At 36.9% G+C, this 14,725-nt stretch overlaps 1 protein-coding gene across 1 annotated transcript; it reads left to right on the forward strand.

Annotated features, from left to right (window-relative positions):
• Window positions 1-3,530: 3,530 nt before the first annotated feature.
• Window positions 3,531-14,432, forward strand: trappc3 (trafficking protein particle complex subunit 3). Its single transcript, XM_065292442.2, has 5 exons — window positions 3,531-3,692; window positions 6,441-6,538; window positions 7,657-7,756; window positions 11,147-11,329; window positions 11,413-14,432. Exons 1-5 carry the CDS (start codon window positions 3,651-3,653, stop codon window positions 11,530-11,532), a joined length of 543 nt encoding a protein of 180 aa, XP_065148514.1. The 5' UTR covers window positions 3,531-3,650; the 3' UTR covers window positions 11,533-14,432.
• The last annotated feature ends 293 nt before the right edge of the window (window positions 14,433-14,725 follow it).

Consider the following 14,725-nt stretch of genomic DNA (forward strand, 5'->3'; position numbering starts at 1 on the left):
CATTGACATTAACACACATTAACAATGAGTCACTGGGTAGTTACTGGGTCCTGTTTAGTCACTATTTTATAGACAACAGAACAAATAATATGTAAAAATAGCATTCAGTTGTGTTAAAATGCAATATAATGTGACAGATTAAAGAGTAAAACACGACGCAATGACGCCACATATATGCTAATCGGCGTGTGACGTCATCGCCGCCACAGTCTCTCAAAATCCTGTGGGAAACACTGAAATTGTTAAAAAATAAAGAAAATAGGCATATTTGTGGAAAAAAATCTAATACAGTCACCTCCATAAATATTGGAACAGAAGCACATTTTGTGTTATTTTAGCTGTTTACCAAAATGTATTCCAGTTATAGTTATGATGGTTTTTCTTTATAATGGAGAGGATAATGCGATCATCCACCACTGTTATCCCACTTAGACATACAGGATTTTAATGTCGCTAAGCTCACCACTCTGTTGTTTTTTTATCTGGATGTGCCAAATTGTTGATGTGGCCACTCTTAATGTTCCTGCCATCTCTCTGATGTATTTGTTGTGTTTTTGAAACCTAATTATGGTCTGTATCACTTGCATGGAGATGTCCCTGAATCAAATGATTTGGGTTCACAGCCACAGCTTCCAAATGCAAATACCACACTTAAAATCAACTCCAGACCTTTAACATGTCATTCATGAGGAAATTATTTAACAAATAGACAATACCTGTCCATAAAACTACATATTAAATGGCTGTAATTCCTAAATCCTTCAGCCATTATGGATGTGAATACTCAAAATAAAGCTGAGAGTGTGCACTGTAAGCCAATATTCATAATATGACTGTAACTATAATACATTTTGGTAAACAGCTAAAATAACACAAAATGTGCTTCTGTTCCAATATTTATGGACGTGACTGTATTTGAGATACATAAAAAAACGTTTTATTTGTTTTCTTCCTATACTTGAAATAGTGGTCAAGAAACCCCCCGCCCAACACAAAAATGGTTTGGCCACTGATCAAAATTTTATTATTTCATTTGATTTGAAGTTCAGTACGCTCAAAATATCTGGTCAGACTCAGCACAAGTCTGGTGCTCAGAAAAGAGAAGAAAAGAGAAGAAGAAAAAAGAGGTTTTCAAAAGAGGGGGTTGAGGTTATATAAATAAAAGTTATTTTGTGTAAGTATATAGTGTCAGAACTACATTTATTTACTATATAAATGTTGAATACAATGCATAATAATGCAATATTCATGGGTCATGAATCTGATAATGCCAAATGTCTTGTTAAAGTAGGGGGGCCGAGGGGCCCTCCAAGATTATCTTGTCCCGGGCCCAGGCAAGACTGTCAGCTGGCCTGCATGCAGCTCCCCAATTCTACAGTAGATAAGCCACAAGCACTGTGATTGGTCTGCTAGAACACCTCCCTCAGGTCAAAAAAAATCTTTTTACATTTAATATTTAACTTTAACGTCTTGCCTTGTGATTACATTTCTGCATTTTGAAATGTTCATAGTGTATTATAAAACTAAAAACAGAACTGACAGCTCATTGATTTTCCAAATGCCACTGGCTGCCCTGAAACTATTCCAGATCAAGTTTTAGCCTATAGCCACTGCTTTACTTTACAGCTGCAGTTTTTAAAGATTGTTGTAATATATCCTGAGAAATAAAGCCAGTATCTTCCCAGAGGCTTTTGTGAACAATTTTGGACGTGAGTCAGTTCTTTGTTGCTTCTTTGCTAAGCAACATTCCAAAAGACCACTGACATGCACTGTAAGTTGGAAAACTGAGGGATAGACCAATGGATAGATAGATAGATAGATAGATAGATAGATAGATAGATAGATAGATAGATAGATAGATAGATAGATAGATAGATAGATAGATAGATAGATAGATAGATAGATAGATAGATAGATAGATAGATAGATAGATAGATAGATACTATGATGTGATAGAAAAGACATCATCTAGACAACATCACTAGTGGGTATTAATATTATGTTGCTATATGTACTAGTATTTTTCCTCATGGGTGTAAGTATGTTTATTCTACATCCAATCCATTCCAATTAGTTTATCCATAATTTCCAGCATGAACAGTGTGAGAAAGAAAACATCATGAGAGTATATAAGACAGCTGCTATTGAACAGCCAGAAACAGAATTTTTCTCCCCAGGCCAATTCAACTAAGTCAGCACAGCGTGACATTAAATGTTGTTGTCCAAATCTCAATTTCAATGCCTCTGCAAATAATCTTTTGAAGAAAACACCTCGCATCTCATTCCTGGGGACATAAAAACAACTAAAGAAATTTATGATAGCTCAAGTGCTCCCCAAAATATTATTTTGTGATGAAATGTGCTAAAACATGTAACAGATTATGATATTCAGATTATGGAATTGATGAAATCCAGATCACAAAGTTAAAACTACTTTCTGATAAATTTAGGGCCAAAATAATATAATAATATCCTTGCACTTTTCAGAATTATTGGGTAAAATATAGACCTGACTTAAAAATCCAGTGAAACATTTTCCATAAGAAAGAAAAATACAAATGAGATCTATTTTAATATCTCAATTGTTTCTCCCTGTAAGCCATAATCTTCTCTTCTCCTGAGAAAAATATGCAAACTGGCCTCGGATTTTCCAAAATACTGTACTTTAAAAATCAAACGTCCAGTTTATTGAATATTTCATTATATATTCAGCTGCATATAGCCTACTCTTAAAGGGATAGCATTGCACCTTGGGTGTGCATTATTTTCTTATAATTCAATGGCCCATCGTCAATTATTCCTGACATAATAAATTATCTATTTGGTATTTTGAGCTAGAACTTCACATACATACTCTGGGGACACCAATGATTTATTTGAAATCTTTTAAAAGTCTTGTGAAATGTCCCCTTTAAAGAGCAATCTCTGGGCAATAAGACATATAATTGTCCTGTGGTATGGCATATGTGATAACAAATTGTGACAAATTGAGCGAACATGTGTTGCGTTTTCAGAAGAATTTACATGTATGACTGCATTATTCCACAACAACATAATGTCTGTACATTTATAAAATTTTTAACCTTCAAAGATTGGAAACACAGCCTTCATCTTACCGTTTAAACGTCGTTGCACAGCCATCTAGTGGAAATAAAATGTCCCGGTTTTGCATTTAAATCAGCCTGTAGAACAGATTCTCTTGTTTATGTTGTCAGGGGTTTATTAAATAAGAAGCATACCTTAATCTTGGTTAGACTTTCTCTTAAATAACTACACTGCATTTTAATGATTAAAACGTGTTGAATAACTATTAAGAACTGCAAAGTCCACTACTCCACTCCGCACACAACTTCCGGCGAGGAAAAGGACATGTCTTCGTTTTTGCGCAGACTGAAATTATGACACCCCAATTCCGCGAGAGCGAGTCTAATCTGGAATTCGCTAGTGCTAATGAATTGCTATCGCGGTACTATGATGTCATTCGTCGGTAAGTCTACGCAGCGTTACATGACGTCGAACATGGCTAACGTGATTCCGGACGTGAATCCAGTACTGTGACAGGAACAGCATCACGGGACTTTCATTCCACGAAGCAAATAAATAAAATATTACCTGTAATCTATCTGTAGACAGTTGTAATATAAGACAAAATGTCCAGGCAATCGAACAGAACCACAGACAGCAAGAAGATGGTGAGTAGTGTGTCGTATTTCAGTAGATATCCACTGAATGCTAGCTAGCTAACAAGCTATTGTTTTTATTGGGTAGATTGCTTGTTCTTTTCCAACTGAGCAAGCTTTTATTACTAAGTATAGTATAGCTAGTGTAGCGTAGCATATGTGTGGCGTAGTTGTGTGTTCGTATTTTTATCTAGGCCATGAAGTGGACAAAAAAGTATTGCATGTCAGCAAATCAAATATTGAATTAACCTGGTGTTGATGAGAAATTATAAAGACTTGTTAAATAAACATCCTTCTTAGTAGATTAGGTAGCATATGCATAATTGCAGTATTTAGCTTCAATGGTTTTTAAAGCATAATATTGTTTATAATATTTTGCAATGCCTGTCGTAATAGTAACGTTAGTGCTATGTCGCATTTAGAAGTTGCATATTAGCCATTACTATATCAACTTAATACAGTACTGAGAGTAAAATTAAACGCAAAACAAAACGATGATTTAGGTGGTGAATTGTTTCGTTTGTGGAAAATACCATTTATGTTCAATTGGACTGTATTGTAACTCAATGTTTTGCCGCCAGAGGACGCTGAAGTACACTGTATGCTGTCATTCAGACCCATGATTGATTATACTGTACCTTGCGGTACATCATATTATACAGTGGAAATCCTTAGTCTGATATCACAAATTAAACTTCTGATATTTAGCATGTTCCTTATTCAAAAATAAATAATAATCATTCAAATAAATAAATAAATAATACAAATAAATAATGAATAATCTTTTACAGTCCCATGAAATCAAATTAAAAGTTTTATAGCATTTAGTAATAGTATTTTAGCCCTACGAATAACCTTATCTATAAACTAGTATGCCAAAACATTGACAAAAATGTCTTTCACTTACATAAAAAACAAAAAACAAATATGATATTCTGCACTTCTCTTCAGATTCCCAAATTATGCATACACAAATGGGTTTTTAAGGACTGACACCTTGATCATTGTCATTCCAGGATGATTTGAGAATGTTCAAAATGTGGTTTAAAAACATCATCTGACCTTTTCTACAGTAGCACTGACATATGAAATAATGTTACACCTTTGATCTAGACATAGTTCAGCATATCTTCCTTATTTGCATCCTAACATATTCAAATTCCAAAACTCTCTGTTTGTTTGTAATGTTAAATTGGATTTTGTAAACTAGCTGAATCCCAGATTTCCTATGTGCTCTCAGACTTTTGGACTTCACAGTTTATGCTAATTTATAAATATGCTGGATTCCAGTTGTTCCTGTTTACTTGTCTAAAGAAATTGGAATTTTAAAGCAACAGTGAATCTTTCTACCACAGTTTATGAATAACAGATGTCTTGTAGGGATGCTCCGATCAGGATTTTTGCAGCCGATACCGATTTGATGTCTTTGTGGTCGGCCGATACCAATGCTGATACCAATTCTTCAAGCTGATATGCAAGCTCTTTGATGACTGTAACTGTTAATATTTTTCTAGATAAAGTAATATGACAGATGTTGCCTTTGTTATATTACTTGCAGTAATTCGGTATTTTATTGTTTTAATTAATAGATGTATGTTAAAAGTAATGAAAATAAAACACTTCACAGTCTTCACTGTATGAATTAAATATACACGCATTTGTATGAAGTACAACAGTACTTCAGTCAAGAGCAGAGAGTGATTTTATTAAGAGATGAATTAGGTTACTGTAGCTTTAAGATGTGCACTGATGACAGGTTGCTGTGTGCGCGCACGTCAGGTGTATGCAGACAAGAGCAGCTGTGAGGAAATTAAAGTTTAAATTGTCCAAACTTTTAAACGCATGCAAATAATACAATTTGGCATGAGGATTCAGTTGTCCGCTACAGATGTGTGTTGTATACGCTGTTTGATGGGGATGTGAAGACGTGTCACGCTGTTAGGACCGGAGTGCGTTCTCATAGAAAATACACACATCTCTTAATGCCGTTGTCGGCCGATGCCGATCAGCGGCCGATCAATTGGAGCATCCCTAATGTCTTGTTTATTTTGCACCTAATATGAACATGTAAACATATCTGTGTACTGTTATTTTCTCAATTTCAAAGCTGAATTTCTATGCATAACATTTAATTTACGAAAAAGCTTATGAATTAAGAAATCTATAGGTAACACATAGGGGTGCACCAATATATCGCCCAACGATGCTTGCTATGCTTCTCAAAGAATTACGGTGAAATGCCACTACATCCAAAAGCCAGAGGGCGCTATCATGCAGAAACTCAATATATGCGCTGCAGATGAAGAACCATATACACGTAGCTATGACCATAGATATTAATAAAGAATATGTATAATGAGTATGTTTGACGAGTGTTGCTTTTTCAAATGCATGCTATAAACAACTTAAATTATCAGTGATTTCAGATCGATAAGGACTTGCTGATCAAAAGCTGTAGTACATGAAACAGCTGTGAATATTATTGGCTGTGCGATTCAGAATAATTAACAGCCACATATTTTTAGTGTATATCGTCATTTATCGGTGCACCCCTAGTAACACGATGTTCCTTTTAAATGTTATCAGCAACGTAGCTTCCAAAAATATGTTTCTGGATTACAGAAGGTTTTGTTTTATTGCTATTGACCCACATTTTTTACTTAATTTTTTTTTTACAATTCAATGTCATTCTTTATCAGGTTATCAGATCATATGCACGTGCTATGTGATAAATGTCGTGCTTGTCTGTCTATTAAACAGAATTCAGAGTTATTCACTTTGACATATGGAGCCCTTGTCACTCAACTGTGTAAGGACTATGAAAATGATGAGGAGGTGAACAAACAACTGGATAAAATGTAAGTCTCCCTCACCTGCTCATATTATTTTTAAATGTATTATATTAATTATTATGATACATTCTGTGACACATTCATTTTTCAAAGTACGAAATGGCCATTTCATTGTAGTCAATTAATATGAGGTAATAAAACTTGAAGCATATTAATTAGAAAAGTACTGTTAAATTACCTTCAGATGGGAGTATAGTATACAACAATGTAGGCCACTCTTGTGTCTTGTCAAGTCGACATTTACTAGACTCAGATTTATGTTTTAAATGCAGATTGTAAAGCAAGGTAAAACAGGCTAATAAAATGCTACTTTTAATGGCTATATTTTTCTCTTGAAAAGTGTAGTGGTAATTTTGTCCAGGTTTTCCATAAATCACCAACTTTAGTTTTTCTATATTCGGGCTGTTAGTATAGTAGGTGTGGTGATTGCACTGCGTCATCCAGTTTGTGTGGTATTGAGAACATAAAATGTGCCATTCTGGATTTTTTTAAATAAATGGCCTCCCTCCCCACCCTGCTTTCCTCAATGAACAGTGCAGCTGTAGGTTACACCCCTAGTTTATCACGAACATGATTATGTTCCACGGTTCTCAAGCCCTCTCGCCCTCTTATAGTAGATTCAGATGAAGACGATAACTGAGGTGTTATAATATAAGTATTCTTTCAAGCAGTCTTTTTTTTATATGGTAGGAAAAGCAGTGTGTGGATGCTGGAAATCTGATATGCTGGTTGTTTGTGGTTTAGAAAATCAGTGTGCAGCATGTAATCTTTGGCTGAGTGGTCTTATCATTTTAACCATGCCTTGAACTAATCCAGTAGTCTCACTGACACTGGGTTTGGCAACACTACTGAAATACAATCTTTTCAAGATTGAATCAAAAACGATACGAGAAAAAGCAAGATTTGATTCTCTCAGGCCAAACAAGTCCACTTCGTTTCTCTCTTTTGGAATTTAGTCATGAAAGCTGAATTTGGAAGCTTTAAGCTAAGACCTTGAAAGTAAAAGCGATTATAGTGCTATTGGGTTTGCCGATGGATGAAATAGGGGTGAATAAAATACTCGCACTTTGATGAGAACTTAGTTGATCAGTGACGTTTTTTCTGTGTTTTTCTATCCTTCGAAGGGGATACAATATCGGAGTTCGCCTGATTGAAGACTTCCTGGCTCGGTCGAGCGTTGGGAGATGTCACGATTTTCGAGAAACAGCTGATGTCATCGCAAAGGTAACATGAGTACTTATTGAAATGTGTGCAGAGACCTCCCTCAGGCCAAAAAAAGAGATTTGGGAAGTGGGCAAGCATGTTAATGCGCAATGTTAATCCTCAGCCTGCAGAAGCCCACTTACTTTAAGATTTTGAGATTTTTCCACCATTTTTCAGAGCCCCACAGCTTTAGAAACGTGCACGCTATGCTACCGCAACGCCAATTGGCCCACAGACACAAAGTGTTCATCTGTGGTTGTTTTCTTTGGTCTAGTAGAGAAACAGACTGTGCTTTTTACGAAACACTGCATCTCATCCTGAGCGTAGCGTTCACACAGACAGAATTGGCAGAATTGGCCTTTTTCTCTCTGTCTGTTACCTGTACTCGTATGCATGCTCTCTTTTTCTCTCTCTGTCTGTGTGTGTATAACTCAGTTTTCTCATTCTGTCATTCCTCACTTTCCAGCATGTGCGTGACATTGTCTGAAGTTAAAGGAATGGTTCACACAAAACTGATTGCATTTACTTATTCTTAAATCTTTTCAAACCCAAATGACTCTCTTTCTTTTTAGGGAACAAAAAAGGCTGTGTTGATTTATCTTTACCATGCAATTATGATGAGTGGCTCCTTTAGTTCAATTGGTGGAGCACTGCAATAGCAACACAAAGATCATGGGTGTAATCCACAAATGCTGCCAAAAAATGTATAGACGTCATGCCATGTAAGTCACTTTGGATTAAAGAGTTTGCCAATGCATAAATGTAAAAGGATTCAAACTAGAGCTTTAAAGTTTTAAAGAGGTTTCAACAGCACCATTCAAGTGATCCATGTCACTTGTTAATGTGCATGCAGCAACTTTGTTGCTGTGTGTCACTAGTTTCTTTCAATGAGGTCGTTAGGAGGCGTTCCTAATGCTGGTTATCCTAGTAACAACTACAAACAAATGAGTAACCGTCTTTTCATTAAATGACAAAAGACGGAAGACGTAAACTTCACTGCTTCATTGGTAGTCACCTGAAAGTCACTCGTCATTTGCATAAAGTTGAACTGTTCTCAACTTTGTCACATAGCTGGACACGCCCACTTTGGGTCGCCCGCAATGCTGAAAGTCTCCATGCTTTTATTGAAATAAACAGGATCACGTTCTTCAACAGTTGCTAGTTGCTGGTGGTGTTATCTGAAAATCTTAACATCCACCTACACACCAAAAATGACTTTGATACTTAGTATTTTGGTCTTGTTTTCAGTACAAATATCTAAAAAATCTTAAATTAAGATGCATTTTCTTGATTAACAAAATGACCAAAGAAAATAAATCTCTTTTTTTTTACATTTTCTTTCCTTTATTACCAGTGAATGAGAAGAGGACAGGAAAGTAAAGTACAGGGAGGACAGAGAGGCATGGGATCGGCAAATGACCATAAGCCGGGAAACGAACTGGGGTAGCCGAAAGTGCGAAAGCACCACATGTCGGAGCGCTGCCCCCTAAACCATTGGCTCTGACATAAATTTAGTTTTAGACAAAAAAATATACAATTTAAGTGAAATTGTGGTTAAAACAAGCAAAAATATCTGCCAATGGGGTGAGAGAACTTTTTTTCTTAAACACTTAATTCAAGAAAAATTTCCTCACCCCATTGGCAGATAGTTTTGCTTGTTTTAATCACAGTTTCACTTAAATTGTATATTTTTTGTAGACTTATTTCCTTAGGTCATTTTGCTTATCAAGAAATAAATCTTGATTTAAGAACTTTTAGATATTTCTACTGAAAACAAGACAAAAACACTAATACTAGTAAGAAATGCATTTTTTACAGTGTAGGGCTGGGCATGATATCGGATGAGATTGTTATGCGCATACACGAACTATACAGAGCCGCATTTACAATTGTGGACGAATCACCTGCCTTAATGAATGCGATATTGCATAGCTTGTAGGGGTGGGTATTGTTTAAAATCTTTCGATCCAGTGCCAATTTTGATACCTTAATCCTTTGATTTTTTACCTTAATCAAAACAAATCCTGGTTTTGGTCCTTACATGCAAGTACAGGCTCACCATGCTCTCCGCTTGGCATTTGAAACCGAAATTTGGCACCAAAACAAAAATCATTTTTTGATACTAATAGGATCTGAGTTTTTCGTTCGATACCATAAAAGTATCGATGTTCGTTACCCATCCCTAATCGCTTGTCAGAGAACTACAGCTCTGTGTAGTAAATGCAGCTTCATCTAAAAGCAGGTGATGGCGATTTACTACCAATCACCAAACCGGCTTTACTGATAAGATGTGTGCCCAGTCCTACATCCATCATAGCTTTCCTTAGCACCTTCATAGCGCCGATTTCCAATTTGTGATTAAACCAATTATTTTCACAAAACCAGTTTAAGTGATTGTTCATTTACGAATCAAACTCAGTTCTCTGGTTTTGAGATCAGTTCACCGACTCAATTTCTTGATCAGCATGGAGTTCCTCCACCTGTGTCCCAAATAAGAAAGTAAGCCAAACAGATTTGGAAGGACGTGACGGTGAATCAATGATGACTGATGACAGCACCTAGTTCCTGATCAGAATCCAAGCTTAGAAAGTCTTGAAACTGTGCACTGATTTCATTTCATTGTCAAAAAGTTGACAGTCCTTTAAAAGTGACATAGAATGATTGAACGGGGTATTTATCCTTGTTCTTTGATGTGACATGTAGACAAAAAAATGTTTTGTTTGGGTCTTTAATGCCTTAGAAGCTTCCTAAAAACCTCTCTCAGATAGCTCTATTAGGGTGGGGGATATTAAACAAGCGCTTTTGCACCTATTTGGCTCCCCCTACTGGCTTAACTTGCAATCTCATTACTGATTGGCTGACTTTGCTGCCACTCAAAAAATGTAGCCAATTATTTTAAAGTGGAGGGGCAGTGAGATGCCTGTGATGTCATAAGCATCAGTTTTTCAGATTGGGCCGTTTTCTGGCTGACATTTCTAAAAGAGGAATTTCTATGAGACTCAGATGTTAAGCATATTTAGCACTTTTTGTATGTTCGTGAATGTGGGTAGACTACCATTATTCAACAAAGACAAGGTAAAAATGGTTTTTCATTCTCTGTGCCCTTTAAAGGAATCTCTCAACTTTGCAAAATCACTTAACCTCCGAACACCAGAGATTTGGTTTGTCTTTTATTTTTCAGATTTCTACCAGCTATTTTGGAGTTAGGAACAACCAATAAATACAATAACCACATATTTTTTTCTTAGAACATGAAGACGTGTATTTGACCATGTTTTGTGTACAACAGGTTCCAGTTACACAGAATTAAGTATTATGGTGCAAAAATTGTTGACATCCAGGTCTTAGGAGGTTAATGTGACCTTGATATCAAGGGTTAGCAAATTCACAAACGCCTTTTTGCCTTAACAGGTAGCCTTCAAGATGTACCTGGGTGTGACCCCAAGCGTAACCAACTGGAGTCCTGCTGGAGATGAGTTTTCTCTTATTCTTGAAAGCAACCCTCTGGTGGACTTTGTAGAAATTCCTGATAACCACAGTAACCTGGTGTACTCCAGCCTTCTGTGCGGTGTGCTAAGAGGAGCTCTTGAAATGGTGAGAAGTATGTTTTGAGAGTTTGTAAGATAAAGTGTGTGACCCTCAGTCGCCGTTCAACCTCATTCTTTCGACTGTTGCAGGTGCAAATGGCGGTGGATGTGCGATTCGCGCAGGATACTTTGAGAGGTGACAATGTAACAGAAATTCGCATGAAGTTCATCAAAAGGATCGAGGAGAACCTGCCAGCTGGGGATGAATGAGGTGGTTAAGCTAAGAGACATTGGACTCTTCAACTTTATAGACTTGGGGTGGGAACCAGAAACCATTGTGATTTAGAACAGAACAACAATAGCATTTAAACCAACACCATTTTTAAAATACAATAAAATATGGCAATGGGAAAGCTGTCTGGAGTTTGCAATGATGAAGGTTTTCTCTGCTCCTGGAGCTGGTAGGTATCCACTCATTTACTTCATGGTTTTCCCCCTTTACCAAGGATGTTGTGGTCCTTTCACCACCTGGTCCATGATTTTACTTTCATGATTTGCAACACAACATTTGTATCTTTTTTTTGTACTTTTTATGGACATATGTTTCACAAGACCTAATTTATTTAGCCGCAAATCATAATAAGATTGAATAAATCATTAACTACAAACAAGCGTGACCCTGTCCCTCATTTTTCCACTCAATGGGCCTTTGACATAGAATAATATTGTCGTACAGTTGCAGTAAAGCACTCATTAGCGCAAACCGTATCACCGCTGAGTTTTCATGCCTTTTACGCTTGTGTCGAAAACATGTTTTAGATTGCTAATCTAAAACCAACATTTAAAGAAAGGGCCCCATGTTCAACACTAACAGAGCCGCAGTCTTGCATGCCGCGGTGGGAGACGCACGTGTTTTGGTGGTGTTAAGGGGAGCCTGGGAAGGGTCTAAGTATGTAGATAATGGAACCTGTGTGTGCAGGTCCCACTACACGTATGTAATGAAGTGTCACGCCGACCCCAATCGTCATCCGCGGGCTGTCGCATACTAGCCCTTTGCGTTGTGGTGGAACTGTTATTTCTACAGAGCAGCAGCACCATGCGGTTAAAGTTAAACAACAATAACAAGGGCCTAATTCGTCTCAGATGTTTACTCAAGCAACATGGAAGCAATCAGGACCTGAGGGTTCACCCGTGCGTGTGCAGGACGGGACTGTTTTAGGAGCTCGTAGGTTTTAATGGTCTAACCGAGGAGTTCACGGTCGTGCAGACCGAGCGTGCAACGAGAAGGTCGTTCGCTATAATACATTAATTTCTCCGCACGACTCGAACTCCATTCCTGACACCTGTTAATAGCCTTACGTCACGTTGACAATTCATGATCTGGAATCTTTTCCCAGTATTCCACACCTCGTCAATCACAATTGGAAATGCAGTTTCTCCCATCAGGTTATGAGAATTAGCTTATGCACCTAGTTTTATAAACATTAACTTTTTTCAAAGCTTGCTTTTGGAAAAATACATTAATTTTGTAATTGTTTTATGACATCAAGTCACTAGAGGTAGCTCTGAGCATTGTGGTCTGTTTTCACTTCTCTTTCTCATGGATTTTTAGTGTCTCTCTTTAATTCGGTATTTGATTGCTTATGGGGCGTATCAACTGTTTCTGTTTCTCGGGGGTTGGGAAATTATTTAGCGAATAAATTCTTCACCCACTTGAATCAAGATAAGAGTGGAAAAAAGCACGTTTTCTGTACATTATGCATACAATGTGATTTCGTGATGTGTATATTGGAAAGAGAGGAGGAAATGGTTTTATACGGACACTAAATGTAAATCATTTAGACCTGTGCATACAGCTGGGATTGTGTACTGCGTGAAAATCTGTATCACTCCACCATATGTACTCAGGAATGTCTTGATTCCCTGTTTGTTCTCCATAACAATGCAATACAATTTAACGTTTTCTCCTTTAGTATCCTTCTGGTTCAGCATACATTATCAACCAATACAGTATGAGCATAAGGACGGACTCCAGACTATAATATGACCTCCCCCTTGTCTTTTTCCGTATTCATTCATCCTTATTTCTATGAGCTACTTACATCCGTGTGATCACCATGCCAAGTCAATACTAAAATTGCTGATGGAGAGTTTGGAGACTCATGTGCTCTGTGCTTTTCTGTACAATAAGGGATTGCTTTTTATAGCCATTTTTGTTTCTTCTTTTCCTACATGTCTATAAAAAAGGTCAACGACAACAAATGAGAGAAATTTGTTTAGGGTTTGCCTCTGGCCCATATTTATATTCACCCTAAGGCAGAGGTTTTTAACCTTTTTCAGGCCAAGGACCCCTTAATAGATAGAGAGGAGAACCAGGGACCCCCAGTACATGTATCAAATTAAAACTGGATTTAAAATCTTGTTATGATGGTTATGTTACAAATACATACAATTGTATATATTTTTTGTATAAATAGACACATAACAATTACATTTTAAATTGATACATTTTAGTAAAATTTTATAATATATTTCTGTTATTAGCATATTAATTCATTTTTCCAAAAAAATTATTTTGATTTCAAATTATATTTAGAGGACCCCCAGTAATACCACCACGGACCCCCAATAGGCCCCGGACCCTCTGTTGAAGACCCATGCCCTAAAATTAAGCTTTTGTCATCAATTACTCACCTCATTGTCATCCGAATCCCGTTTTCGGGTGAAATGTACATTTATTGCTAACACTTTACAATAAGGTTATATTTGTTAACAATTAGTTAATTAGCTAACATAATGAACTATACTTCTACAAAATTTTTAATCTTAGTGTTAATTTTGGCATTTACACATTATTAAAATCAAACATTGTAACATTAGTTAATGCAGCATGGACAAACATGAATAACTGCTGACGTTAACTAACATGCACAAGAATTAATAAATGCTGAATTGTCCATTGTTCATGTTAGTTAATCCATTTCCTAATCCAACCTTATTGTAAAGTGTTTCCCAATTATTATAAGGATGGTATCTTGCATACAAGCAGTAAAGGTGTGCTACAAGTGAGACATTGCATCTCATTTGAACCCCCTAAGCACAACCATGTGGTCTGTATCAAAAGCAAATGATGAATGGCACGCCGAAACAATAAAATTCTGTCCATGGCATGCTGCTGGCTCACCGTTATTGAATCCCACTCATCCACTCTTCCGTCTTTCGCTTTTCTCTTTCTCCCTGGTTTCCCCACTTTCAAGCCTTGCCAGGGTGAAAGGATTGGCAGAGGGAGAGATTGAGGTCACCGAAATGAAATGGAGTGGGCCGGGATCTAATGCATTTCAAAAACATCTTGTGGGAACAACAAACATGTCCCAGAGCACAGAGAATTTGACCTGCCATTGGAGAGCCATCACTTGGTGTCCAAGTCTCCCACAGCTGTTCTGGACCAATGAGGGAATGGCAC

This window comes from Paramisgurnus dabryanus, chromosome 19 (assembly GCF_030506205.2).
Source record: "Paramisgurnus dabryanus chromosome 19, PD_genome_1.1, whole genome shotgun sequence".
Taxonomy (NCBI): Eukaryota; Metazoa; Chordata; class Actinopteri; order Cypriniformes; family Cobitidae; genus Paramisgurnus; species Paramisgurnus dabryanus.